Below are 26,446 nucleotides of genomic sequence, written 5' to 3' on the forward strand. Positions count from 1 at the left end.
ATCACCCGCCCTTTCTCATCTGCCTCCACTCCTCCTCCCTCACCTACAAACTCTTTCTTTCCTTCCACCCACGGCGCTGCGATCCGCTGCACCACCCTCCGACGCCCTCACACTTTCGAGCGACTCGGAGCTTTTGCGCGCAGCCCACGATCCCTTTATCAGCCCAGCCGGTCCCTACTGATCCAGCGACACCATGTCTTACGGCGGCGGTTACGGCGGTGGATACGGCGGCTCCCGCGGCGGCGGCGGCGGCGGCGGAGGCGGCGGCTACAGCAACGGGTATGAGTCTTCGCGATACGGGAACAGCTACAACTCCAGTCACTATTCCAGCGGGTATGGCCGACCCTAAGGTCTAGATATTGGCAGTAGTCGCCTACGTCCTCACTCCTGCACACCCCCCCTTCCCACGTCGTCTGGCGAACCCATGCAGCGAACTTCCGGCGCCTCTTGCGACGCGCTGGTCCTTCGTAACGCGTGAGTCCGCCAGACGTCCTCCGACACAACCCATGCTTGCAGGATTCTTACTGACATTCGCCTTGCAGATACGGCGGCGGTAGCAACGGCTACTCCAACGGCGGCTACGGTGGCAGCAACGGATACGGTGGTGGATACGGCGGTGGTTATGGTGGTGGTGGCGGCGGCGGCTATGGAGGTGGTGGTGACAGGATGTCGAACCTTGGTGCTGGCCTGAAGCAGCAGAACTGGGATCTGAGCGCCCTTCCCAAGTTCGAGAAGTCTTTCTACAAGGAGCACCCCGACGTCGCTGCCCGCTCCCAGAAGGAGGTCGACGAATTCCGCAAGGAGCACCAGATGACCATCCACGGCGCCGACGTTCCCAAGCCCGTCACCACCTTCGACGAGGCTGGTTTCCCTGGTTATGTTATGAACGAGGTCAAGGCCCAGGGCTTCGAGAAGCCCACCGCCATTCAGTCCCAGGGCTGGCCCATGGCTCTCTCCGGACGCGACGTTGTCGGCATCGCTGAGACTGGTTCCGGAAAGACCCTCACCTACTGTCTTCCTGCCATCGTCCACATCAACGCCCAGCCTCTCCTTGCTCCCGGTGACGGCCCCATCGTCCTCATTCTCGCTCCCACCCGTGAGCTTGCTGTCCAGATCCAGGCTGAGATCAGCAAGTTCGGCAAGTCCTCGCGCATCAGGAACACTTGCGTGTACGGTGGTGTGCCCAAGGGTGGTCAGATCCGTGACCTTGCTCGCGGTGTCGAGGTCTGCATCGCTACTCCCGGCCGTCTGATTGACATGCTCGAGTCTGGCAAGACTAACTTGAGGCGTGTCACCTACCTCGTCCTCGATGAGGCTGACCGTATGCTCGACATGGGTTTTGAGCCCCAGATCAGGAAGATCATCGGCCAGATTCGCCCTGACCGTCAGACTTGCATGTGGTCTGCTACGTGGCCCAAGGAGGTTCGCCAGCTTGCCTCTGATTACCAGACCGACTTCATCCAGGTCAACATCGGTTCCATGGACCTTTCTGCCAACCACCGCATCACCCAGATCGTGGAGGTTGTTTCGGACTTCGAGAAGCGTGACAAGATGTGCAAGCACCTTGAGCGTATCATGGATGACAAGAACAACAAGGTCCTCATCTTCACAGGTACCAAGCGTGTCGCCGACGACATCACCAGGTTCCTCCGCCAGGACGGCTGGCCCGCGCTCTGTAAGTATTGCATTTGCGCCGATGTCCACCATGGAAACACGGGCTGACAAACTGGTAGCTATTCACGGTGACAAGCAGCAGAACGAGCGTGACTGGGTCCTGAACGAGTTCAAGACGGGCAAGAGCCCCATCATGGTTGCCACCGACGTGGCTTCGCGTGGTATCGGTATGGTTGCGATTGCTCCTGCACTTCCCTTTCCCCCTTGTCTTATGCTCTGTTGCGTGATCTGTGTGATGCTCTGCTCTCTATTCTCTCGTGCGCCTTCGCTCGCATTCATGACGTCCAGGGCTCTTTCTTTTTCTCGGTTCTCCTCTTGGGAACCTTGGTTCACTGAGGCGAAGCTTGCTTCACTCGTTTCCGTTTCTCTTCGTACCAGCCGGGTGCAGAGTCGGATAGGCTTTTTGACTTGCTCGAGCCGCCCTTCCAAGGTTTCCTGACCATGAGATGAGAATTACCACAGCCTTGCCGGCGCACCAAGGATGCCATGACCTTCCTTGCGCACAGAGAGTAGTGCATGCAACATACAGCAGCTTCACGCGATCGACACTCAAGATCGCTTGCTCGAAAGACTTACCTCAAGGTTCAAGCTAACTGATGCATGTCAAAGACGTTCGCAACATCACTCACGTGATCAACTATGACTACCCCAACAACTCAGAGGACTATGTGCACCGTATTGGTCGTACTGGTCGTGCTGGTGCCAAGGGTACCGCCATCACCCTGTTCACCACGGAGAGTAAGTCTTGTCCCCTCCCCTGGTACCTGACGTGCAACCAGCTAACCCGTATAAATAGATGCCAAGCAAGCTCGTGACCTCGTCCAGATTCTCACCGAGTCCAAGCAGCAGATCGATCCCCGTCTCCACGAGATGGCTCGCTACGGCGGCGGCGGCGGCGGCGGTCGTGGCTGGGGTGGTCGCGGACGCGGTGGCCATGGCCGTGGCGGTGGTGGTAGGTTTTCCCGACGTTAAAGTCTGGGCCTGAAGGCGGTCAGATGATAACAGGTCATCCCAGGTTACTCTGGTGGTAACGCCCAGCCGCTCGGCCGCAACAGGTGGTAAATCAAGGTATTTGACGAACCACGTTCTGCGAGCACCGCGCGGCTACTTCAGTTACGCACCATTGCCCCTCTGCGCAGCCTAGTAGGCTTTGACTTGTAATAGATACCAGCGAGCTCTGAGATCAGGACTGACGAGCCTCGGATCATGGAACCAAAAAATTATGGCGTTTTCGGTTGGGTGTTTATGCATAGACTAGGCTCTTCTTGCTTGCCTTTCATCATCGGCGGCCGTCATTGAGGACTCGGACCATCATCGGCTTTTCTGTCTGATACACGGGACTGGTTTTTTCATGGCGTGGTAGTCCTGGATTCGTCAGGTTAAGAAGGGGATGGTTGATGAACAGATTGCGGTTAATTGTTTTCTTTGAGAGTTTGCATTTTCATTCTGACGGCGATATGGATCTGGCACAGGTCGCTAATCCCTGATGCTGCTGCTGCTGATAGAAGCTACTTCGACATTTCTTCGAGGCCTTGCGAGTCGTTGAATGGCCAAATTCAAATAAACTTATGCCTTTCACATGCGTTGGAGAATGCGACGGTGAAATCCGTGTTGAACAGTAGATACGAACGCGTGAATCAGGAGTCGTCTCAAGCCACTGCCGTCGGCAATGGTATTAAGTACCGTGCTTTCATCTCCGTTCCCGCTGCGGGTGCGTGTGAGGCCCCAGTGAAAATTGGTGGTGGCGTCCAGAGCAATTTAGTGGTCCACCCATGTGTTCCTATTGCAGCAACATTTGCTTTTTTTGCGGTTGTCGTGTTTCAGACAGCCGCGGTTTCTTTTCTTTTTTTCCCCTCACTCCCGGGGATCCAGCCCCTTGAAAGTGCGCCGATATCTTGGTAGTATTCACGATCCGTTTCACTTGAGTCGTGGGGCTAAGCGTCCGAACAAAAAAGTTTTATCGTAGATCTGCTTGCCTTACCAAATCGAGGAGCTCGCTACGGGAGACGGCCATGGTGGTGACGACTACCCGCCCCCACCCTGTTTCGCAGTCCGGGCGGCTGGTTCCGCGCGGCTATATCGTCGTGATGCACAAGAGCACGAGCGTACGGAGTAAGGCGGGCGGGAAAACTAGGTGGAGAATACCGAATTGTGCGCGGTGAACATCACCCACGTATATATATATAAATATATACTGATATATAGACACTTGGCGGGAAGGGTAGTGGCCAGTGCACTACTTGTTGGATTGTGCGTTCTATGAACATCGCGTCTTTCACCACTGCACGGAGGTGACTTTCGCTCGCTGCTCTTGAGTCGAGGAGATGGCGAGTGAGACGGGGAAGGGGAATGAAAACAGAAACTCACGCCGCAGTTCATCTCGTCGGCTGAGTAGGGCAAACTATCGTGATCCCTAACCCGGCTGCACCACGGAGCAGATCGACAAATGGGCATCGCCTATTGTGTGCGTGTGCACCTGCGATCAGATACCTCTGGCTGACGATGACTCTTTACCTTCAGCTACGATGTGCATTCGCGCTCGGTTCGGTACGCTTTCGATACGAGCGCTTTCCTGAAGCGCGTCTATTATGAGTAAGGGACAGAGAGCGATGCGTGTGACGTGATGTGGACGGTGAGGTGGGGTGGGATGGGAGTCAGGAAGGGGGAGAAAAGAGAGGGTCCATGGGATTATCCCTCGGCATTACCAGGAATACGATGTTGTGCAGCGTGTCTCCCTTCTGATGAATCGCCATCTTGTGTCAGCAAGCAGCGAATGAGGGCTGCTCTGAGAAAGACAGAAAGAGAATGTCTTGCGGGAGCAACCCACTGCCGACCAAGCAGCAAGTTCACGGACCAGGGTCTAATCCCTTTCCTCTCACCCCCTTCGATTGCATCGCAGATGGGAAGGATGATGGGCGCCGCTTCCTCCGTGATGAGTTGATGAAGGATTGTGGGATGATTGAGCACGCGCCCTTTCCGAGGATTGATTGCCTGCTGGGTCATGGGTTTGTGTGCGTGATATGTGGGTATCAATGATTTCTTTGCTGCCCTACGCCGTCTCCGGGGTACGACTGCCCGGCCCACCTTGCAGCGATGATGCCTGCCTTGGTCAGTGAGTAAGGAACGGGAAAAATGGGGGGCAATTGTCGTTTGGCGGTGGTGGCCAAAGCGTGCCACACGCACCCACAGGGCCACTGCTCGTCTGGATGAAGCCGTAAGAGCCCACGGCGAAAAAAAAAGTGCACGTACCTACACGCGCGCACCGCTAGCTCCGTGCGCTGGTGCCATTGTGCTCAAGCGTCACCGCCTGCCTCTGCTCCACCGCCCATGTCCCGCCGCAAGCCGGGGGGAAGGGTGGGAAGCTCGGGCTAAATTTGCCCTGTATCCAGTCAGTTGGGAAACGCATTTGCCATCCTCATCCTCCGCGCTCTCTTGTTGGACGGGGATGGCGATAGGACGACTGAACGGCAGTGGAGACGCAGTAGCGGCAAACTTCAGCATTCATCACCAGCTGAACCAGAGTATCGACTCCACTCCGGCAATTGCCATTCAAGACACAGACGGGTGTGTCCGCCTCGTCTGCGTGCAATTTTCCTGTTTTTGTTTTCACTCTTCTCAGCTACTCCTCTATGCTGTGATTTACCATTATTTCTGTTGCGGGGCTGCTCCCTGGTCCGCCCGCCGCCGCATCCCATACCTGATAATCCCGGAATTAGCTCACTCGGTGCGATGTACGCTCACAGACCAACAACCCACACCCGCTCTGGCGGTACATAACACCGTCACGAAAGTAGGTGCCCCAAGTGCCGCATGACATGCCGTACGTAGCACGCCTGCGGCGAACGGACGCGAACATCGTATTGTACTTCTGTCCCAAGTCGGGATCACCCGTGGGGCGTGGACGGAGAAAAGCAGAGCAGGCGACGGAGGCGGCGGCAATACTCGTGCATTCCTCAGGACCGTCGGTGCGCGCGCATCATACAACTCGTGTCTCCTGTTCTTCGTTCGTGAAAGACGAAACCCGAGGATAAGGTAGAGGGTGGTCGGTGAGTTGTGCTGTCTTCAGCTGAAGGGCTGAGGCGCTCGGCGTTGCGTGCGCTGTCCGTGTGCTCTCTCTCCCGCAGGGACGACGGAGAAATGGAATGGAGCGTTCGGCGGGTGGGCGACGATCCGCTAGGGGAGTACGTCCGTACACGTGGGACGAAGCTGATCATCTTCCTTTTGCTTTTTCCTCTCCTTCCCTTTTCTGTTTTTTTCCTTTAACATGTCGCTTATCACTTCTTTCTCATGCGAGATCCGATGCTCCTCATCTTGTAGCTATTGCACCGAGGGCCCCTTCGCGGCCGCACTTCCGCAGGGCCCGCAGTGACTGAGGGAATGTGGAGATACGGAGCAAGCGAGGTGGGCGGGTTTCCCTTGGATGATCGACACGACAGAAAAGATCATCGTCAGGCGTGCGGCGAGGTTGCGCCTGGGACAGCAAATCCTTTCTGCTCCCTCTGCTCCCGGTGTGCAATGGGGAAGTGGTCGCGAATGCGAAGAGGACAAGTGGTGCGCGGAAAGAAAAGGTTACGTAGCGGCGGGGACGGTGCATCTGCAAGCCACCCATCGATCTATCGGACCGTCGACTTAGTGCGTTGATGGGCGATTAGGATCATTGCCGTGGTCCCCTGCGAACGATGCATGATAACGCTTTCTCCGTCTGCTCTCCTGTCGCTGCTGCATGTCACTGGGCTGGCGAATGGAGCCGGTGGTTCCGCTGTGCAAGAGTCGTTCCAAGTCATGCGCAGAAATGGGGACAGGGACCAGAGGACCGCGGCTATTCTGCCAACGCTGGGAACGCAGACCTGGAAACCAGCGGTCGTGGCTTCCAATAGACTCTGCACTCGATAAGAAACGGGTGACGAGAGCTGATTGCATGAAGTTTACCAATTGGCTTCGGTTGCTCACATCAGACGGGGTGTGCTTCCATTCAATCCTCTCCGGCGCCCGCTCCGACCAATGGCGGGCCGGAATGCTCGAGAGTACTGGTACTTGGGGCATCATCACTGGCCACATCAGGTAGGTCTGACAAGGTGAAATCGGAGAGAGGGCGGAAGTCCAGAACGCTGCAGGCTCTGTGCGCATGCATGCGTGGCATGGGTTGCAACGGTGGATGAAGCTGTTTACTTGCTTGCATGTCCAGCATGCGTCAGGGATGTCACTTGATCGTTGCAGGATCGCGCGGTTGGTAATGTAGGAAAATACTGTAGGCTAAAGAGGTGGTGTATGCTTCCCGGAATGCGTTGCTGGTGTATAGCGGGGATCTTGACTCAGCAGGCAATAAATGCGGGAGCGCGCGTCCAGGGACTGCAGCACAGTATACAGATACAACAACCGGGACGGCGGTGATTGGCCGGCAGCCTCTATTGTTGGCGAGGCGCAAAGACCTTGGAATGGGAGAAGATAAGCGAGCAGTCGTCTGTCCGATACGAGCATTGCTCCAGCGGTTGGCAAGGCAGTCGGGTCCCATGCTGCTCTCCGCTGGACCATGGTGGGGGCCGGAATAGTGCATTTTGGCGGGATAGCCAGATTCGAGCAAGCCGGACGTCTAAATCGAATGCCTCGTAGGGACGCAGCCGCAGCAGGACCCTGTCGAGCGTCCGAGTCAGCCCGCGCATATCGCTGCTGTCCGCCCGTCCCTTGCTCCACTGGCTGCCAGCCTGCCGCCGCTGTCCGCTCGTTTGCTCCCGCCCACCAAGGCCACAAGCTCCCGCCTCCCTGCCCACCGACCTGCCTATCTGCGCCGCAAGCACGGGGGCTGAGGATGCCCATGTCGGAACGCAGGAGATCATCCCACCGCTGTGGTAACCAGCGCTCGTCAGGCATCAGGGCAGCAGGCCGGGCGTGCGGCGCACCCGCATCCTGTACCTTTCGCGCCTGCAGACGACACATCACATTTGGCCATTGTCTCCCCCTCTCCCCCGTGAATCTGCCCGGGCAAAATGGAAATGCGCGGTGAGCCATGGACGTCCTGACCGGTCTGCTGCACTTCGGGTGGCTGTTCCTCCCTCTGCATGTCCGCTCCTCTGCGCGTCACGTTCTGCTCGCTGCGGCCACACGGATGCTTGCCCAAGCCAATCGACGCCCGTCCCGCCCTCGGCCACGAGACGTCGGCGCTATTCTCGTCCAGCATTCGGACCATCTCGCGCACGCAGCCCCGTGGAATTTTGCCGAAGGCGCAGAGGAAAGGGGCGCGTGTGGGAAGATCACCATCAACCAGCTGCGGTTGCATCTGCAATGATGTTGCTCCGCGGTTCGCCAGCGGCGGGCGGCCTTGTACAGAGCCACCGGGATCTCCAGCGCTATCGCCAGCCTGATCAGATTCGCGTCCGGCAAGACCCTGGTTTACTGCGGAGGAGGCGAGTCGTCTTGCCGCCGGCGACTGACCGACCGACGCCGCCGGGTGCAGCGCCCAGCACGCTCGGACGCCGCCCAGCGCAGTGTTTGCGTGTGCGCGGTGCGTGTCCTGGATGTGGCAGAAGGCGGTGACAGCCGCGCAGCCGAGCAGCGATGGGCGGCGGCGCAGGCCAGCCCCGAACGGGGTGATTCGCGGTTGACGATTCACCATCCCAGACCCCCGTCGCCCGGCCACACTTCTGCCCGGCAGTATTTCGAAGGAGTGTCGAGGATCAGGCCCGGGCGCAGGGCGCAATCAGGAAGTTCCAGCATCACCAGGACGAGCAGCGCGACTGGCTGCTGGCGGGATCCGCAGGCAGAGATGCGACTTCAGGAAAGCGGCTAAGGATCTTAGTCATGGGCCTTATTTCAATATCACCGCACAGCGCAGCGCACACGCTCCCAATATTGTGTGGGGAAACGCCAGGTCCTCTGGCGTCCACGGCGCGCAGCTGATGCTGGGGCGAGCCGAGGCATTGCGGACGGTCTGTGTGTCGTGAGCTCGCATGGCATCGAGGCGTGCACGGCACAACATGCGTTGCAAGCACGGACGTGGTGCGATCCACCGTGAAGCTTCCATGACCTGACGCGCAGAGCCTCGTTTCCCGTTTCTCTTGCCTTTCTCGTGAGCCTTCAAGGGAGTCCAGACACGTCCCGTTTCGACTGCCAGGAGCGAACAGGGGCGCGGCGTGTGTCCTCCTCTCTGCCCACGGTGCACTGAGTGCCCACGAACGCCGCAGGAAGGGCGATAAGGCGTGCTGGGGCCAGCCGGCCGTGAAGATTCGACGGGCTGAGGCATCCATGGATCGCGAAGTAGATCTGCAGGCGAAGCTTTGGGAAAAAACGGGCTCGAGAGGCAACGACGGAAGCCAATGAACGCAAGTGAAGATCGGCCAATGACCAGCTGGACGATCGGCGCGGGCAGAGCAGACGGGCAACGCAGTCGCGCGGGCTGAAAGTGCGTCACGACTGGGGAACCCGCTCGAGTCAGGGGCACGAGGCTGTGCAGGGCGCGAGTCTCGGCCTCTCCTCATCAGGATCGCAGCCATGGTTGAGGTCAATTTGCGTGAGATCGGATGACGGGGCCGGCAGCAACAGCATCGCAGCAGCCTCAGGAGGAATGCCCGTGACGGGGCCATAATTTGTCACTGGAGCCAGAGAATGCCTGGCCTTGGCGGGCGGTGTTGGGGCATCGGAGCCCGGAGGCTCGCCAGACGCCACAGAAGAGGCAAGCGCATGCGCGTCGTGACGTGCCTCGCGTCGGCGGCCACCGCGCTGCTGTCAGTTGGCCGTCGACGAAGCCGGCTGCGCGGGGCAGAACGGGCGACGCTGACCGGCGACGGCGGCGGGAGAGCGGCGGCGGCACTCGTTCGACATGGCTTCTCGAATGGACGGGCAGCGCGCACACATCGCCGCCCTCGAGACACTCGCAAGCGGCCGGCGCCGAAGAACCGGGTCTGATCCGCCCATGCAAACGGGCCAAGGGATGCTCGCCGGCTGCAGCAGCGTCTCATTTCTCCTGACGCTGCCAAATGACTCCTTGATGACCCGCTCGTGTCGGGCATTCTTTCAGCGTTCCCGTAGCGGCCGCTCGCCGCGGCCAGGCGAGCAGCGAGCGTGCGGTGGCAGAACCCCATACGGAGATGGAGATCGTAATCACAGCGCGCATTCCACTCGCCTACGCCCAACAGCGCAAGGTGCCCGCCTGCAAGCAGCAGCCTGCGGCGGAGCTACCCCCGCCTGGCGCTAGAGCTGATGAGGCGCACCCTCTCGCGATGCGCGCTTTTGCAGCTGTGGCAGTGGCAGATGCGCCTCCGAGGACGCCTCTCCGCGCGCTGCCAGTCGCTGGCGCGCCGCCGCGCCGATTTTGCCTGCCCGACCGCCCCTCCCACGCCGCGCGTATCCTTGCCGCTCGCGGGACTCGTATACTTGGCGGAGAGAACAGATGTAACGTGGTTGGCAAATTACAAATGCAGCAAAGGGGGGGCGTGAGCCCAATAGGGTCGACACTTTTGATACGCGAGCTGCGATCGCCGTCGTCATCCGTCTGTGCGCGTGGAGGGTTGGAGCAGTGGCAGCAGAAACACGCTGGAATCGGAGCTCGGTGACGATGAGACAGCGCAGGTGGCCAGCGCGCCGCGGGGATGCCGCTGCTTCCATGGCGGCGGGCGCGCGAGAGTCGGTGAGGGCAGCGCGGCGCGGTGTTGTGTCGGAATTTGCTGCGGAGAGGAGTGCGTCGAGCAGGCAGCGCCCAGCAACACGCCCAGAATGCGCGCTCCACTGCGGCGGGCATTCGATATTTTGCAGTGTTTCTGCCCGCCAGAGGCCAATATTGCGGCAGGGCTCCCCCCGGGCAGGCGGCCTGAGCAGCTCTCGCATGCGCATCTCGGCGCCCTTTGCGCTCGCTGGCTGCTCAGCCTCAATCCGCATCTCTCGCGCATCGTGCTGCCGTCACGCCCTGACGCAGACGCAGACAAGCCTTTTGCTAGGCCGGTGTGGGCTTGGCGCGCGACCCCAATATCCGCGTGCTCGTCTCGCGCTAGCCCGCAGGTGTGCTTGATTCGACGCACACCAACCTCCACCTCAGCCAGGCCACTTTTGCCACCATCCCGACTCCGTCGCTAGCCCATCGCGAATCTCGCACCGCCGCGCGCCATCCCCTCCGCTGCCGTCATACCAGATCACCGCGTGCGTGCAACACGTGTGACGCGCGCCCACACTGCCCGCCGTTGGAGCTGCGCGCGTCGTCGTCCGCCGGCAGCAGCACCGTCGCCCGCGACCGACCGCAGTCCAGCACGACGGAGCGGTGACCGCGCCCGCAGCGCCCGCCTCCGGCTCTACGCAGGCACCGCAGCAGGCGAGCACGGCGGCGGCGGCAGAGCGCCAGAACGCACGCCCACCGCGGCCTGCCCCCCCGACCAGCACCACCCCCGGGAGCGTCGGCGCATGCACACAGGATCTGCACACGGTCAGGCACTCGCAGCCGCGGCATTTGCTCATCAGTCAGCGAGCTGGGAAGGCCCCGCGGACTAGATTGCGCAAAGTGTGGTCGACGCAAAGTCTATTTACCTTGCTGACCCGTGGAAGGGCCGACTAAGGCAGCGCCGGTCCGGTCGCTCTCACTGGGCAGTCTGGGCCGCCCGCGTCCAGGGCTCTTCACCGTGGTTTCATACGTGGTAGCGCTACGGCCGCTCTTAACCCGCCTGGGTACCGAGGTCCTCGCGCCTTTCCACTTTTCCCTCGCCCGGCTCCCAAGCACAGCCTAGTCCGCCGTCCGTCCGTCCCAAAGCTCAGAGCGAATCCTTCCGTCGACACGGCTGGGACCAGCGCCGTCGAGGGGATCTCCAGCGACTCGGCGTCATTACCTCACAGCTTAAGCTAAGGCTAGACCTGCAATTGGCGCCGCAATCTTCACAGGGCACACGCCACGCTCCCACCGTGCCCAAACACCAACCCCTACCTGCCGCTAGCCGGCCTCAGCTACCTCCATCTTGTTTGATATTCTCCAGCGCACCAGCATCCGGCATCCGTGCGACTGCACGTCGCACTTGCACCTTCGACGGCGCGCGCTACCACGCTACCAAGAGCGAACATCCACGGTCAGCACAGCGCTCCAGCCAGGCTACCGATCAAGCGCCCGCCCACCCAAGCCCCGTGCGCAAATCTTGGGTCTTGTGGGCTTCCGGAGCGAATCTGCCGAAAAGTGCGCGCCCAATCTTCCTCAGCTAGCCTGACTTGAAAGAGACCGGCCTGCGCATCACCCGCACCTAAGTCGCACGCTATCGTGCTTGTCGACTCCCACCGCCCACGGCCTTCTAGTCAGCTGTTTGGATCCCAGCCTCGGTCCGCACGGTCTTTCTACCTCCTGCTGGTCGATACCACCGGCGGCGAATCATCCGCGAACGCTTGCCAATTAAGCGTGACATGTCCGCGAGCTACCCTTCTCCTCACCCAGCACCCGAAAGCCCTCTGTCGCCTAGTCAAAAGCTTGCCCTGCACCTCAACGGACACGCGCAGTCTATGGACGGTAGACAAAACGACTACTCGCAGCCAGGTTTGAACTCGCCCTATCCATTCTCCACTTCAGAACCTCAGTCTGAAGGTTCTTCCGCAGATCAAGCATCTGCTGCGCAATATCCTGCGGCCTCCGATCCTCGCTCCGCCAACTTCTCTTCTTCTGCCACTCCCACCTCCGAGTACGGCATCAATCCTTCCTCCGCGCGTTCAGGCTCCTTCCCGGATTACGTTCAACGAGGACACTACCCACCAGCTGGTCAGCCGCCGCAAGCAGGAAATATGGCGCAAGCAACAAGTCCGTCCATGCCTCTGCCAGATGGCAATGCCAACAGCAACGCGCAAAGCAACAAGTCTGACCCCGAAGTACCTATAGATCCTTCGATAGCCGCGGCCGCGTCTCCTACCTACCCTCCTCACGGTCAATATTCTCCCTACCCGCCACAGCACGAGATGTCCCACTACGGTGCGCACCCGGCGCCCGTCTACGGACGTCCCGATCAGTGGGGTTCTCACTACCCCGGCATGTACGGACACGCGCCCGTCACTACGGGCCCTCCGGCGCCCTCAATGGTCTCGCCGGTGCAGCGCCCGCCAACGGTAAGCAGCGCGCGCCCCACCTCGCGGGCAGCCCCTCTTGTGCTAACAGGGCAATGTTGCAGGGCGGCCACCCCCTCTCTACCGTTTACTCTTTCGTCCCGATCCCGGGCGCACAGCAACATAAGCGTCCACGTAGGCGTTACGAGGAAATCGAGCGCATGTATAAATGTGGTTGGAATGGGTGTGAAAAGGCATATGGAACGCTTAACCACCTTAACGCGCACGTCACGATGCAATCGCACGGTCAAAAGCGCACGCCAGAAGGTACGTGGAGCCGGCTTCCCCCCACTAGCTGCAATGGCCTGTGTAGCGCGCGATCGACCCCAGGTTTATTTCCGGCGCGCGTTTGGTGTTGCGAACTATTTTGGCGGTTCCCGCTCGGTCGGAGACCCTCGACTTGGTGGCCGGAAACTAGTACAAGACTACCCATGCCCTGTCTAGCTTCAACACCAAACACACCATGCAGGCACTAGTGTTTAAATATGACGCCAACTAACATTACTCGCAACAGAGTTTAAGGAAATCCGCAAGGAATGGAAGGCCAAGAAGAAGGAGGAGGAGGCTCAACGCAAAGCCGAGGAGGAACGCCAACGCCAGGCGGAACAGCAGCGCCAGGCACAGAACAACGAAGCCAACAACAGCAACCCTGAGACGCCTATTTACGGCCAGCCTCGCGCCATGGCCCAGCCCGTGCAGATGGGTGGTCCCCAACTTCCTCCTATAGGCTACGCTCCTGCGGCAAGTGGTCAGGCGCCAGCGCAGTATGGCACGCAGAGTCCCAGCGCTATTGGAGAGATGGCTCAGTATGCCGCCGCCAACCCACAGATGTACCCGAGCAGTGCGTCTAATGCGAGTAGCAGCTACCCACAGTCGCCCTACACGCAAGGCCAGACCATGTACCAACAGCGTGCGTCTTATCCGCCTGTTTAAGAAGCTGGTTTGCGCATACTGATGTCTTCAGCAGCCGCGGATAACGGATCGAACTTCCAGCAGTAGACACTTCACTCTTCGCGTTTTGCACACTTTCGGTACCCCCCCAAGTCGTCTTGATTCCTCACAGTCCGGTTTTTCGTCACGACATCCAGCATGGTTGCATCTGCGTTCAGGTTTTTCGACATGCATTTTCACGGGGGCGGCTAAATTTCTTCGGGGGTGTTTGCGGTCACAAGCAAAGGATACGATAATCACGACTTGATGGTCGCGCCAGAGGTCTTTGGCCGACGACTAGCCTATCATTTTACATGGAAGACCTGTTGCACCAGAGCGCGGTGGTGTCAACGAAAAGAAGACGGCGTTGCCTTTTGGGTCGTGCTCTTTTAGGAGTCAGGCGGCGGCGGCAGAACCTCTCACATTTGCTATCCTCAGCATCAAGATCATGTGGGACGGCGGCCAACGTGCGGGTTTCCTCAAAAGTTTCGGCTGCATCAATTATCGATTCAGGAGCTTCTAGAGACATGCATTCAAACCCGGCGCATCTGAAACAATTCGTCGCTGCTCATCGTTTGGTCATGGGATTAATGCAGGAGGTAAGCGAGGGTACAGGAAGGATATGCTGGAGGGAAAAGCGCAAGTCCCTGGAAGAAAGCACCTTGGCTGCAAATGCCCGTCGTCCTGTCGCTCTGGCGCACGCGCAATCTGTTCAGAATTATTCTTTTCTACACTGTTTTTTCTTTTCTTTTTATCGCAGGCGTCTTCATCTCCTTGTGTGTGGCTTCAGGGCGACGTTTGGTAGGCACGGGAAAACCTAGGGCATGTAAATTTGTAGCTCTTTCATTTGCGGAGCCTGTGCAGCAGCAGCAGCAGCAGTCGTCCCTCCTCCCATAACAATGCTGTTTCTGTGTAACAACGGTAGACGTGGCGCACAATATCGTGTACCTACAATTCCCAAAAGCCCTGTCAGGTTCCAAGGCCGTATTGCTTGCCGCAATAGATTCCGAGATGCGGGATCGAGGAGCAAAATGCGATGTATCACATAGACCAGGATGCGAGTGGGCAGCAAGCATTACGATGGCCGCCGCATGTGGGTATGGAGGGGGGCGCCACGCCTGCGTCGCAACACGACGGCACTTCCGGGAACGGGGTTCTGGCAGAGAAAAATTGGGCGGCAGGACCGAGAACACGTTCGAAGATTGATCGACTGATGATTCGCGAGCGTCGACTTGTCATGCAACAGAAATCTCTTCCACCTGGACCCTAACTTCTCTTTCTCTCTCTCTCTCTCTCTCTCTCTCTCTCTCTCTCTCTCTCATATGGAAGGCGAGAGTAGAATGCAGTGGCTACATCTTAAGACTACAACGCGGTCTGGGTACCGTTTCTCGTCTGCAGCAAAAGCGCGTGTGCGTCAGTCAGTCGTCGTCGCCCGTACTCCGCCTGCATGATGCATGCATGCATGCAGGCGTGCGTGCATGCGTGCGTGCGCCCGGGCGGCATTGCCGATCCGCTAGAGCTTTTGACTTTTTCCTTCTCCTCACAATGTTTTTTTTTCTCTCGCTCTCGAAGCTACCCACCCTTGGGAATATGGCCCCCACACCCCTGTCCCGCCTTACGTGCTCCACTGCCCTTGTTTTTGTCGCTGGGTGGACCCCTCTCCCTCCAACACCGCTTGCACCCATGTCGCCGCCTCATCAATGCAACTGAGGTGGGGGTGGGGGGCCATCAACTGATGATGAGAGGGCGGCTGGCCAGCCCCTCCCTTCTTCCCGCCCTACCTACCTATCTGATTACTTACGTCAAATGGGAGGTGTGCGGATACGACAAAAACCAAAGAGCAAGTGGACTTGGCTCCGTTGTGGCGGGTGAGCAACAGCAAATAGGAACGATTCGCTACTTTCCCTGCAACATCCTAGCTCTTTGCTCGTTTCTTAACCGTGGCGAAGCGTAAACCTAGTGCAGCATCCCCAAATCGAGAATCCATGGCATTGTTCGGCATTTGCATCATCAATGATTACGTGCTTGTAAAGTTTAATCTTCCCTTCTTGTTCGCCCCAAGGTTGATCTCGGGAAGCAGTGCGCCTGACGGAGGTTGTTGCGTGGGAGATGAGGCGAAGGGTGGGGAACCCCAGTAATGGCTTTGATCTGTTGGGGTTTCAATATTTCTGACCTCACTATTACGCTTCGCCATCGCTCGGATGGCGGCAGTAAGTAAGAGGAGAAAAAGGCGCACATGATCTGGTAATGACTGGGTACCAGAGGGGGGGAAGCAGGAAAATTTTCTGGGCACCTTCTATGTTGGAAAGATTGCTGTGGAGGCGATCAAGACATGGCGCTGGCGAGCAAGCAAAGAAAGGTTCTTGCCGCCACCCAGCCCTCTCTTACTCCACAATTCTGATTTTTTTTTCCCCATCCTCGCCGAACCTGCCTTGCATGACCTCGCGAAGGTCCGGCGGGGCATGGAACGAACACGCGAGCAGATGCTTTCGCTGACCTCGACACGACAGCAGGAAGGCCCGGCTAGACCGGTTGGGACGAACGGGCGTGACTGCTGTATTGAGCAGCAGCAAGAAGGTTGTCTTGTTCTTTGTATAGCAGAGGCCATGATATTGGTCCGACGAACGCCTGTCGTAGAACCCCGGCCGGCGGGCTCTTGGAGAGTCAAGAACACTGTGTCACGGCCGCTCCGCCCCAAGCCCTCTTGTGCGCCGTTGTCAAGTCCCGCTCCACTCACGGCATGCCAACAAGCAGCAGCCCGTCAGACGTGGTGCGCGTGTGCGCCCCACGGGCTTATGTGTGAACGGGAATGCCCAGCCATACGGAGACACGGCCATGTTCCACGAGCGCGAAAGCGCCGTGTCTCTTTTTATTTTTTCCTTGCTCTCACATTCCCCCTTCGCTTTCTTTGTGTTGAGCGCCTGGCCGGGCGAGTAGGAACCGCTGTGGATTTGGGCAATGCACCGCGAGAACGGCAGCTGATGGATATCACGCGACCCCCTCACGCCGCACAATGCCGCATCATGCTGAGCAGAAAAGCTCCGTATTGCTGTTGGGTCGGATGGCTCGGCAGCCATGTTCTTGTGCAAGGACGATTGGCAGGCCAGCTGCGCGGGCTCGCGTCCCGGCGACGAGGGGCCTCGGACGGGCTCTAGGAGAGATTGGGGCTTCCCAGCTGATGCCTGCTCCCGTTGCCTTAGCCGCTCATCCTTTTTCGAAAAGCGGGTAGCGAGGCGGGAAGCAACCTTGCAAGAGGATAAGGCTGTGGGAGGGGTGGGCGGTCTGCAGTGCTGCTGCGTGTGCGAGTGTGTCAGGCGCTACTTGGTTGGCTGCATGGCTTGGGCCTGCGGGGTGACGCTCGCGCCCGGCAGCAGGCAGTGTGTCATGCGAGCGAGTGTTTGACGTTCTTGTTACACGGCAGTAGCGTGGTCCACGGTGGCCTGGCAGAAAGTTGAGGCGCGAATGAGCCGCAATTAAGCTTGTCCCGGGCTGGTTGCGTGCTCGTTGCGGGCCGCGCCTTTTCTGACGGCGAGCCAGCAATGCGGTAGCTTCGCAGGCTAGGGTTCGTGCTCGGGCTGTCCCTGGCGGACGCTGATTCAAGCTCTACGCGCAGCCCGGGGCACCAACGCTCGCCGGCGCGCAAACCACCAGCTCCCGCCCCAGCGCCAGCACCGCTACAGCGTGCCGCGCCCGGGGTAGCCTCAACGCCGGCAGCGCGCAGGATTGCCGGCGCGGGCAAACGTGCGCGCTAGGGCGGCCGCGCCCGCTGCCGCTGCCACATGGCTCTCCCCCAGCTAGCACTCGCTCCGCCGTCAGCCCTACACCTAGCGAGAGCCGCGAGAGCGGCGCCCGGAGCACACAGCTAGCTGGGATTAGGACCGGAAGATCGCCTGTCAGATCCTGCGCCATGCTCCCTGGTTCCTTGCGGCAATCCCGCCAGCCATGCCTCGAGTGATCTGCCGCTACGGCAAGCCAGCGCCGCCGAACCACCTCGAGCCTTGCTCGATGATTGCGCTCTGCAGCTGGGGTCCGGCCCGCCGAGGGGGCCACGGCCCTGCTGCGCTCCCACTCCTCTCCTAGGCCATGTCCTTCCCAGCCCGCCGGGTCCTATGGCGATGCCTTGGTCAGCAAACGTCTAACGGTTCGAGGAAAGGCGCAGCGAGACGCTGGCCATCACCTGCGACAGGCCCGCTACGTGCCAGTGCAGATACTGAGGCCGCCCTGCGAGCCACGCCCTCTCTCCAGCCGCCGACGGTGTTGTTGGCCTTTCGGAAGTAGGCTGCGGATTTACGGAGCATCGGCGCACCTGCACGCGCCGTCACTGTGCGCGCGTGCGCACGTGACCAATTAACGCTTCCGTAGCCAAAAAATGTTCGAGGCGACCGGGGCTGCACTGACGTTGCTTGTCGCGACACGGCACTCAACCCTTCCCACCTCGGCCACCACCCACGCTTTTTCCAATGCAGGTGCTGAGCTGTCGCGCCTGCCTCTGGCACTGTCTGCGCGCCGTCGCTCACCGCGCTCCGCTTACACCCCTCGTTCGTTGCGTCAATCCCCAGCGATCCCCGAGCCGAGCACTTGCACTCGCGCTGCAGCGCCGCCGTAACTATGCAACCGTAGAGAAACGCCAGCCCGACGCCTTGGACGCACACATTAAAAGAGAGGCTGTAGACGCATCGTGGGGCAAAAATCCCGTCGGCAAACCCTTCAGACAGCCGCAGAAAAACCCATACCATGGGTCGTCGCTTCGACAGGAATTGCACGAGAGCAGGAAGAAAAGTCTAAATGATTCGAGCCATAGCGAGCTGTCTCCCGCAAAGAGACGAAGGCTGAAGATGGAACTCGAATGGACTGGTGGTGACCCAGTCAAGCTCGCAGAGACTGTCCAGAAAAGGCTGGCGAAAGGTGACCTTCAGGCGACCTTGGACTTGGTACGCTTCGCAAGCAGCCTACAGGATTGCGTCGTGAGCTGGAACCACATAATAGACCACTTCATGACCGAGGGCCGGGCTACCCAGGCCCTGAAAATTTACAACGAGGTGCGACTGTCCGCCATCAAACTGTGTCATTCGCTAACAAAGTATCGTGCGTTTAGATGAAGAAGCGGGGGCAGAAACCCGATGCTTATACCTACATGATTGTACTACGAGGCCTCGGAAACCATGCGCACCACTCCTCAAGCGTTGGAAATGCACTTGCAGTGTACCATTCCATGTCTGCTCCGAATTCGCCGGTCCCCCCCTCCGTAATGCATTCAAACGCAGTCCTGCGCGTGTGCTCGAGAGCGAACGATATGGACGCCTTGTGGGGTGTTGCAGCAAAGCTGCCCGAGAAAGGGCCAGGTGCGGCCGATGCCTTCACGTACACCACGATCCTCCAGGCCATAAGGAACCACGCGCTTATAACGCCAGATGGAATGTCAGAAGATGACGTAGCGCACAAGCGAGAGGAGGCGATAGTTGACGGAAGGAGAATGTGGGTGGACATAGTGGCCAAATGGCGGTCCGGAGACATCATCATTGATGAACCTCTGGTGTGTGCTATGGGGCAGTTGCTTCTGATCGGAAAACGTCCCAGGGATTGGGACGATGTCCTGTCTCTCTTTGCGCAGACGATGGATATTCCCCGGCTTTTGCGGCACCTGGGCGATGACCGGAAGGCAAAAATGCCTTTGCCCACCACGCCCCAGGATATGAAGACAGAAGATTCCACTCAGATTGACCCAACGGATAACATGCGCCGTGGTGGTGAGTTTGACCCTGTCGAGCTCGGAAAGACTGTTGGACGTGGCCGGCGCAGCATGGCCTTTGCCAAACCGGGCAATTCTTCTCTCTCCGTCATTTTGCATTCGTGTTGGAAAATGGTGGCCAAAAAGGCGGCTGAGGACTACTTCCACCTTCTCACCGACTCGGACAGTTGGGGCATTGCACCCGACGAAGCTAACTTGCATATGTACCTGCGCATTCTCCGCCAGGCCCGCGCATCTGCAGCCGCTGTTGAGTTTCTCAAGGACGAGTTCGATGGCGGTCGGTTTCGCATTGGCATGAAGCCGCAGGCGAAGACGTTCAGAATAGCAATGAGCACCTGCGTCAGGGACAAGAACAACCCCAACGTTTTGGACCATGCCAATAGCATCCTGGATATGATGGCCACTTTCCTCGCCGATCTGGATATGCGCACTTTGGCGATGTACACGAGGCTGCTGATGTCGGTTTCCCAGACCGACCAGCTTCTGAAGAGCCTCGAGCGACTGGGTCCTCATTTCGTGAACGTGAAGAGGATGCTCAGAAATGACGAGCGCAAGCCGCTTGCACAGGAGGATTGGGACGCAGCGCTCGAATTTCTCTACGGGATGATTTCGTGCTACGATCGTCTGAAGAATAAGAGAGACCTGCCGCAAGAACACTACGCGGTGCTTATGGAACGTAAAGCGAAGATACATGCTTTTTACGGGAGGGAAATACTGAAACGGGAGAAGAGGCAGGGCAAGGACGTCAGGAATCCAGAACTCAACCCAGGTCGTCGGGTTGAGCTGAAAGCTAAACGGCGGCGAGAGGAGGAGAGCATGGGACAGGCTAATGAAGAGGATTAGGGCTCATGGAGAGAAGGAGGGAATGGCACTTGAAGTGCATGTATTATTTTTGAGGGACAGAGTTAGACATGGGCGCCCTTATTTTGTCACAAGTACTTCAGATATCCCTTAAACATTACTATTGGATGATCGAGTGCTGACCACTCTTCAGGAAAGAGCGGGCTTGGCTCCTACTCTCCTTTTCTTCAGGATACATTACCTTGACCCTTTTTCCAGAATTCAATATGCAGGCGGAGTTAGATCGCTACGCTCGGAGATTGGATGAAAGCATGGTCGCAGGCTGCATTCTTTGCAAGCTGGGTGGACGAAAGGCAGTGCTGTATTTTTTTTTTTTTTTTGGTTAGCAGTTCTTGGGCGAATAGACAGCTCGGCAGGGATGGCGGGAACAAGTAAGCATTCCGCCGTTGCAAGAGGCGTCGGCAGCACGTGGGTGACAGCGCGTGGATCGCGTGCGCGGACCCTTCAAGTCAGTTGGAGCTTGTGCACCCGCCCTCTCTGAGTCGCGTCTTCATTTAAGCTTCCAAACGCGCCACTCACCTCACCCAAGCTCCTCCCGAACCACAAGCTTCTACATTCCTCCATCCTGCTGCTGCTGCGTTCCTCATTCCATCTCGCCCTGTCTAACGCCCGCATCTGCTTCCAATTCGTCATGTCCGCTCCGACCGAAGAGAAGAAGGCCGACGCCGAGACGGCCCCCGCCCTCACCACCGAGACACCCGCTGCTGAGCAGTCTGCCACTGCGACCGAGTCTGCCGCTGCCGAGAAGACTGAGACTGACAAGCCTGCCGCTTCGACCACGGATGAGGCCACGAAGCCCGAGCCCGCTGCTGATATCGCTGCTGAGGGTGAGGCAAGCAAGACGGACGAGGCAGCAAAGCCCGATGTTCCTGCAAAGGACGAGGCGCCTGCGAAGCCCAGCGAGGCCGCTGCAGCACCCGCTTGGCCCGAAATTAGCGACGACCACCCTATCAACAAGCTGCTCAAGGCGCTTCCCGACCTGATCACCGGTGCTGACGGCTACAACGAGGTCTACGGCATCCACCTCGACCCTACTGGTCCCTTTCACACCAAGCTCATCCTGCAGAAGTTCCTGCGTGCCAATGCCAACGATGTTGACAAAGCTAAGAATCAGCTGGCCGAGACTCTGAAGTGGCGTGGCTCCTTCAAGCCTCTTGCCGCCCTTGACGAGGCTTTTGCTAAGGACCGCTACGAGGGCCTTGGATACGTGATTGAGGCCGAGGGCGTCCCCGAGAGCCCCAACAAGAAGGACATCATCACCTTTAACATCTACGGCGCCGTCAAGGACAACAAGGCCACTTTCGGTGACGTCGAAGCGTAAGTCATATTTCAATCTTCTGCTAGCTCACACTTGCTCCACTGATGGGCTTGACACAGTGAGGCCGTCGCCTTCGGCCGCACGTCCGACATGCGTGAGAAGCTACCGCACTTCACACACAAGTTCTTGCCGCCCAAGGAGCCAATGACCCCAGAGCGAATCTGGCAGGGCCTTGTCTGCCAAGAGATACGCACCTCTTCCCCCGTCGTGCAGACCTTACTAACTTATTCCCCGCAACAGGTTCCTACGTTGGCGCGTCGCTCTCATGGAGATGGGCATTAAGAAGCTCAACCTGGCCAATGCTACTCAGCCCATCCCCGACTATGGCAACGGCCCCGATCCGTATCAGGGCATCCAAGTCCACGACTACCTGAGCGTCTCCTTTATCCGTCAGGACCCTAATGTGAAGGCTGCATCGCGCCGCACCATCGACCTGTTCTCCAAGGTCTACCCGGAGACTCTGAGCCGCAAGTTCTTTGTCAACGTGCCTGTTGTCATGGGCTGGATGTTCCAGACCTTCAAGCTCATCCTCCCCAAGGAGACCACCAGGAAGTTCACCGTCCTCTCCTACGGCAACCAGCTTGCCAGCGAGCTCGGACCCAATGTCCCGGAGGTCTACGGTGGCAAGACTGGCGGTCTTGAGACCATTGGCGAGCAGACCAAGTTCTAGAGAACCAACATACTGCTGCGGCTTTGCACGCTACTTTCTGTCACATCACGATCATCAAACACCAATAGATGATTCGGGATTTTCCAAAATTCGGCGTTGCTCGGATCGGAATGATTTCACTTTTCCTTTTTTTTTTTTTTCTATTTTCGCCTGATACCATGGGAAATTTTCGTCGTATGGGTTATCGTCCTTCTCCACTGGATTTAGCCTTTGTTCTCTGCTTTTTCTTCTGGAGAAGGGTGACTTCTCTGCTACATATGACGTGCGAGCGCGAGACGTAATTCGGGAGATGGTTGTCTCGTAGTAGATTAATAGCTGTAGAGCAAGTGAGGAATAGAAGCACAATGTCACGCTATACCAGGGTCAAGTGAAGGTGTCATGGCTTGAACATGTGTTCTTGTTCCCGCATTGCTACGTGTTGACTATTTGCGAATCCATAACCATAGCTACAAGCAGGTTTAGCGTGTCCGATCTGCTGTTATACACGCACTAGGACCTGAATGAATGCGCACCGCAGAGTAAAAAGCTAATTCCGTGCCTTTTGATATAAAAGCCCATCGTCAACTACGAAATAAAAATATCCAACACAAGTAACAAGCATACTCACGAGCTTCAGGATCTCATACTGCGATACCTCGAGCCCGGGGAAATTCCAAGCCACTCACACACGCAACTTGAGGCACAGCACCGCAGCAAGGCAAATCACGGTGCGGAAATACGCGAACGGGAAGCACATACATATACGCACACAGCCAAAGTCGAAGCCAAAAAACAATAATAACAATCCTCTCTTTTTTTTTAAAAAAAAATAAAGGGGAAATTACTAAATGGCAAGGGGAGATCTGTGGTGGATCGGTCTAGTCGTCTTCGTTCTCGGTCTCGTCGTGTTAACCCACATCCTCAGGGTCATAGCAGCCTATAAGGAGGAGATGCGCCGGCGCAGGATCGATGCATGGTACCAGGAGGAGTTCGAGCGCACCCAGGCCGCTAGTGGACCGTCCCGCGCTTTTGATCGGGCGCACGAATTGGAGGAGGGGAGAGGTGGAATCGAGGGCGGTGGACCGGAGAGAGAAGGGGCTGACACTGGAGCTGACACTGGGGCTGGGGCTGAGTCTGAGCAGAGGCAGGAAGCGGTGCAGGTTCAGGTGGAGAAAGGGGGGCAGAAAGGGGGTGAGGACGGGGCCGGGGGACGTACTGAGAGCGAGGGCGGAGGAGAAAGCGCTGGTGATGGGGAACACCGTGGGGAAGGCGACGGGGAGGGGAGGACGGCAGATGCTGATAGAGAGCGAGGCCAGAAGGAGGACCACGATCGGAGCAAGGGGGACGTGGAAAGAGAGGATGCCAGTGATACTGATCAAAAGAGGGAAGTGGAGGCAGAGGGTCAAACAGAGGTGATTCGAAGGCCTGATAAAGTGCATCAAAGGTGAATGGGGTGACGAGCAGATTGATAGTATGTGATAGTGGTGACGATAAAGGAATTAGTAAGTTTGTCGAGGGTAGGATATCTATGACTCTCAGAAGAATGGCGACAATGGAAACGCTAGAAATAAATCAGTGCAATAGTAAAGTTCATCAATCATCATGCTCTTGAACTTAACTTGTTGTCTACAAAGTTTGAAATGAATTTGAAGCAATTCAAGGTAGTAAATACTTAGCGTGAAGTCCTTCCTGATGGTGCTTTCAACCTAAATATTCTTCAAAATGGTGGAGCACCAGAGCATGGCATTGTACATACGGCATTGGGCATGGTGTTTTCCAATTGAAAAAGTGGAAGTTTTGCTACCTTTTACACTCACAACATGCATTGCGCCTTGTTACCTCTTAAATCAAATAGTAACTCCACAGAAACGGCAATGCAAAGACCAGAAGTAAGCCAACCCGCCGCTCATCACGCGCACTCCTCCAGGTATTATATCCTTGACTTCCACATTTTCCCCTCGGAATAAAAAAAAAGTCATTACCTCATCCGTCATCACTCATGCGATAAAACCACGGAACAAGTTATCAATCTAAGCCAACGGAAGCGACCAGCACCAACCGCCCTTTAACGAATACGGGTATCACGGGTTATGACCTCCTACCTCCTCCTCCTCCTCCTCCTCCTCCTCCTCCTCCTCCTCATCCTCATCCTCCTTCTCTTCCTCTCTTCCTATCTTCCTCGTTTCTATTCGATCTACACCTCCTTCCCCTTTCCCTTCCCCTCTCCACCGCCATTCAATCCTTCATCCGCACCCTCCGGCAACGGCACCGTCTTCGGATCGGGCAGGTCCAGCACCGATGGCAAATCGATCACTCTCGAATCGTCGTAGACAATCTCGTCGTGAATCGTTATGGGCGGCTCCTGGCCACCGGGAGGGCCGCGACTCGAACTCATGGAGTCTGATGGTCCGGTACCGTCGTTACCGGATCCCGGCGGCTTGGTGCCAGGGACGAGCACGATCTTGGGCTCGTTACTGAGGTCGGACTGCGAGGACTGGGCGCTGGCGGCCTCGCGCTCGAGGCGGACCTCGCGGCCGCGCTTGTGGCAGTACCAGAAGACGAAGAGGAGAACTGCAACCAAAGTCGTTAGCGTCGGTACCAAGCGAAGTAATGGGATGAAGAGGAAAATGAAGGTGGTAAGCGGTAGTTTGGGAGGACTTACTGAACACAGCCAAGCTCATCAAGACATTCGTTCCCGTTACCACGGCCGGGAAGCGGAGCTTCAGGAAGTTGAGGATGGCGCGCAGCATGGCAGCGATGGCGCCCTGTTCCGAGACGAGCTTCTTCAACGGCGGGTACTTCTTCGCATACTTGTAGCCCTGCTTGGCATACTTCTGACTCTTCTTCTGCTGCTTCGCGCTCGCGCTCGCGGCGTTCAAATGATCGTCGGGCTTCTCAGCCGCGGCAGCCATGAGCTCCGGGGCCAAGGCTGCCGTGACCTTGGTGGGCAGCTGCTTGATGAGGTTCTGTAGGAAGGGCGGCAGTGAGCCGTACATCTTGTCGAGCTGTTTCTCAGAGTCCTTGAGTAGGCGCTCGAGGTCGTTGTAGGCATGAGGGGCGCCATTGACCAGGTCCTTGAGCACCTGCTTGAACTTCTCCATCAGGTCCTGCGACTCCTTGCTGAAGCTGAAGACGCGGTTGTTGACGGCAGCCAGGTTGAGTTGGTCCAGCACTTCGGCCAAGTCCTGTTTCTCCTTGGCGGCCTCGGCCTCGAGGTTGATGGTTCCGTCTGCATTGAGCTCGACACCTTCACCCTTCTTGACCGTTTCGGCGGCGGCAGCTAACGTGTCGGCGGCTTGGGTGGTGTCGGCTTTGGTCTGGCGCATGCTCTGTGATTATTCGAATCAGCCCTGATCTTGAGCGAAATAGCGTATTCCTTACCTTTGCGCGCCTGGGGATATCAGGCACCCATGCCCAATAGTTCTTCCTCTTCTTATCCTCCCTGTCATCGGGCGTGGTGACGGGTGGAGATTTCGGTAGAGGGATCTGATCTGCACCGTCCATCAGCGCCGTCTGCGCATCTTTACCCTTTGTTTGGGCCGGGGCGGCGGCAAGATCGTGCTCGAGAAGGATGGGAGCTGTGGCAGCTTTCGGTCGCGCGGGCAGCGGCGGCGGGATCTCTTCCTCGTCGTCGCCAGCTTGTGAAGTGATCCTCTCCAGAAAGGCTTCCTCCTCTGCGTTCAGAATGGGCGACTTGGGCTCGGTGTCACCCTGAGCCTCAGCGGCAGCCTTCGCAGCGGCGGCACGCTCCTCGACCTTCTTGTCGCGATTGCTCTTGAACTTTCTGAATGCGAAATATTCCAGCATGGTCGCGGGCTGATGCGTTGGAAACGAAAGCTTGGATCAGGCGTGGCGAGTTTATGGTGATGTTAACTCAGGATGGCGGGGGTTGTTATTCCATTAGGTGTAGGAGGTTGTGAGAGCTTGACGTAGGGTATGCCAGAGGTGTGGCATAAAGAGGCGTTGCGCTGGCAGGCATGTGATGGCGCGCCGACCTGATAGGCCTATCAAGTCGGCGTCCATGACGACCGGAAGCATCTTGTGGCGGCGGAGGTGCGCGAGATCTTGGACTGGGCCAGACTTGCGTCATCCTGTGCAAGGGTGCACAGCCGACTCGCCTCGCTCCCACAGCCACCATCACCGCCACCGGCTGCTACATCTTGTTCGAGCTTCTCCGGGCCGCCATCCGCTATTAAGCAGCCGCTTTTATGGATTA

At 57.9% G+C, this 26,446-nt stretch overlaps 6 protein-coding genes across 6 annotated transcripts; 4 read left to right on the forward strand and 2 right to left on the reverse strand.

The window, feature by feature from the left end:
• Positions 1–193: 193 nt before the first annotated feature.
• LTHEOB_5396 (ATP-dependent RNA helicase dbp2) lies at positions 194–2,736 on the forward strand (the record flags this gene model as incomplete). Its single annotated transcript, XM_035514536.1, has 6 exons — positions 194–333; positions 543–1,675; positions 1,734–1,841; positions 2,284–2,412; positions 2,471–2,626; positions 2,690–2,736. The coding sequence occupies 6 exons, from the start codon at positions 194–196 to the stop codon at positions 2,734–2,736; spliced, it is 1,713 nt and encodes a 570-aa protein (XP_035373686.1).
• Positions 2,737–12,036: 9,300 nt separating this feature from the next.
• LTHEOB_5397 (Zinc finger C2H2-type protein) lies at positions 12,037–13,722 on the forward strand (the record flags this gene model as incomplete). The annotated part of the gene is made up of 5 exons (XM_035514537.1): positions 12,037–12,166; positions 12,227–12,726; positions 12,789–12,990; positions 13,238–13,633; positions 13,691–13,722. The coding sequence occupies 5 exons, from the start codon at positions 12,037–12,039 to the stop codon at positions 13,720–13,722; spliced, it is 1,260 nt and encodes a 419-aa protein (XP_035373687.1).
• A 4,925-nt stretch (positions 13,723–18,647) lies between these two features.
• On the forward strand, positions 18,648–20,245 carry LTHEOB_5398 (Pentatricopeptide repeat protein; the record flags this gene model as incomplete). The annotated part of the gene is made up of 2 exons (XM_035514538.1): positions 18,648–18,692; positions 18,749–20,245. The coding sequence occupies 2 exons, from the start codon at positions 18,648–18,650 to the stop codon at positions 20,243–20,245; spliced, it is 1,542 nt and encodes a 513-aa protein (XP_035373688.1).
• A 649-nt stretch (positions 20,246–20,894) lies between these two features.
• On the forward strand, positions 20,895–22,251 carry LTHEOB_5399 (Cral trio domain containing protein; the record flags this gene model as incomplete). Its single annotated transcript, XM_035514539.1, has 3 exons — positions 20,895–21,580; positions 21,641–21,703; positions 21,822–22,251. 3 exons carry the CDS (start codon positions 20,895–20,897, stop codon positions 22,249–22,251), a joined length of 1,179 nt encoding a protein of 392 aa, XP_035373689.1.
• Positions 22,252–23,138: 887 nt separating this feature from the next.
• Positions 23,139–23,669, reverse strand: LTHEOB_5400 (Transcription factor RAX3-like; the record flags this gene model as incomplete). Its single annotated transcript, XM_035514542.1, has 1 exon — positions 23,139–23,669. The coding sequence occupies one exon, from the start codon at positions 23,667–23,669 to the stop codon at positions 23,139–23,141; it is 531 nt and encodes a 176-aa protein (XP_035373690.1).
• Positions 23,670–24,424: 755 nt separating this feature from the next.
• On the reverse strand, positions 24,425–26,037 carry LTHEOB_5401 (uncharacterized protein; the record flags this gene model as incomplete). The annotated part of the gene is made up of 3 exons (XM_035514543.1): positions 24,425–24,801; positions 24,893–25,559; positions 25,612–26,037. The coding sequence occupies 3 exons, from the start codon at positions 26,035–26,037 to the stop codon at positions 24,425–24,427; spliced, it is 1,470 nt and encodes a 489-aa protein (XP_035373691.1).
• Between the last annotated feature and the right edge of the window lie 409 nt (positions 26,038–26,446).

Source organism: Lasiodiplodia theobromae, assembly GCF_012971845.1.
Source record: "Lasiodiplodia theobromae strain AM2As chromosome Unknown scaffold_15, whole genome shotgun sequence".
NCBI lineage: Eukaryota > Fungi > Ascomycota > Dothideomycetes > Botryosphaeriales > Botryosphaeriaceae > Lasiodiplodia > Lasiodiplodia theobromae.